We start from the raw sequence: 1,879 nt of genomic DNA on the forward strand, positions 1-1,879 counted from the left end.
GGGCACAGGCTGGGTGTGGAACATCCACGGGGCACAGGCTGGGTATGGAACATCCACAGGGCACAGGCTGGGTGTGGACGACATCCACAGGGCACAGAGCAGCCCTGTCTAGGAGTCTCTTCCATTCCTAGACTGTGTGGCAGCTGAAAACCCCTAGGAGCTGGGGGCTGTGGTCTCCATGGTGTTGGAGAGGAGGGGACTGTGAGGAGGTTCACATGGCTTCTTTCTTGTCCTTTGGGATATCTTTAAACACTAGACGAGGGGAAGGGAGGCAGTGTCTATGGGAGGGGTGACTTTTGGGGTGCAGCTGCCCCATTTATGCGCTTGTCCATGTACCGCCTTCCCTCTCACCCCTAGATTCCCCAGATCAGCTACGCCTCCACAGCCCCGGACCTGAGTGACAACAGCCGTTATGACTTCTTCTCCCGCGTGGTGCCCTCGGACACATACCAGGCCCAGGCCATGGTGGACATTGTCCGGGCCCTCAAGTGGAACTACGTGTCCACACTGGCCTCAGAGGGCAGCTATGGTGAGAGCGGCGTGGAGGCCTTTATCCAGAAGTCCCGAGAGAACGGTGAGTCCTGCGTGGGGATGGGCCCTCTACTTCCTGCTTCTCAGCTCTTCCCTGTTTGGTGCCCCCCCCCCCCCCCGCCACAACTCCATGATGCTGTAGCTCCTGCTACGGGTGAAGGCTATGAGGGGTAGCTCTGTCCTTCGTGGGAAGGGAGAGGGGGATGGGGGGCCCCTGTTGCATGGCGATCAGCAGGGGGTTCTCAGGGATGGGTGAATGAGGACTGGCGGCTGCTGGGTGCCCTCCACAGTGGGTGTCTGGGTCTCTGCTGCCTTACCCACTGAATAGATGGCTGTTCTCACTTGTCCCTGTAGTATGTGCTCCGGGGGCTCCAGTGGTAAGTGACTGGCACAGCAAGGGTTAACATCTGGATGGGGACTCCAGGGATCAGTAGGGTCCTGAGGGGTGGTGGTGACTGCAGGAGGGTCCTGAGGTGGCAAGCAGGTCCCTGTGGCTTCCTGGGTCCCCTGGTGCTCCTGGCAGCCCCATCCTGTGGGCTCTAAGTAGCTCACTGCTGCCCTCGACCTTGGCCAGTGTGTATTTATACCTGCAGGGCCTGAACCTCTAATTGCTTTTCCCAAAACTGCAGTGGCCGGAGGTTGGTGGTGGTGGTGTCCTGCAGGCGTAATCCCGCTACAGTTCTCTGATAAACCCTTTAATTGTAGTGGGAAAGCTGCCCGGGTGCCACTCTGTGCTGCGGGTTCTGTAATCCCAGGGCTGCTCCTGCCCTGGACCACAGAGCTATTGAAGGCACAGGCTCTGTCCTCCAAGGGACTCGGCAAGACAGAGGATTTATTCATAGTGTTTAACCCCACTGTAGGGACCTGGAGGCAGTAGAACATGTGTTGAACCTGCTGTCTGGGTGGCCCCAGCCTCTGTGGAGAGTGTCACCACAGGCCTCAGGGGTCACCCAGTACCTCACATCTTGTCACAGTACAGGGGGCAGGTGTGGCTTTGACCCCACATTCCAGGACAAGGAATGTTGACCGGCTTCGTGTCCTTATCTACTTCGATTTCTGCCCACGCTGTCCTCTCTCTGGGGTCATGGCCAGCTGGGGTGTGGCAGGGACACATGTGAAAGTGTATGCATGGCCTGCAGGCACAGGAGAAGTTGGTGTCTGCCATGTTCAGCCAAAGGCAGGACCGTGAATTGCTTTTTCAAGCACCTAATTGGGTGTTGGGAGTGGGGAAGAATAGTCCACAAAAGATGCTCAGGAAAGATGGCAAAGTCTAGAAAAACAAGACAACCACTCCTTCCCTTGCTGGGCCCTGGATCCTCCAGCCTCCTGTCTGGCAAGAAGTCCTTCA

General features: G+C 57.5%; 1 protein-coding gene across 2 annotated transcripts in view; it reads left to right on the forward strand.

The window, feature by feature from the left end:
• Positions 1 to 1,879, forward strand: part of Grm4 (glutamate metabotropic receptor 4) — a 94,556-nt gene that overhangs the window by 46,779 nt on the left and 45,898 nt on the right. For both annotated transcript variants that reach the window (XM_013351222.2, XM_005360385.3), the window contains exon 3: positions 358 to 574. In XM_013351222.2, the coding sequence (XP_013206676.1) occupies positions 358 to 574 (217 nt within the window). The remainder of the gene's footprint in view (positions 1 to 357; positions 575 to 1,879) is intronic.

Source organism: Microtus ochrogaster, linkage group LG2, assembly GCF_000317375.1.
Source record: "Microtus ochrogaster isolate Prairie Vole_2 linkage group LG2, MicOch1.0, whole genome shotgun sequence".
Classification (NCBI taxonomy): Eukaryota; Metazoa; Chordata; class Mammalia; order Rodentia; family Cricetidae; genus Microtus; species Microtus ochrogaster.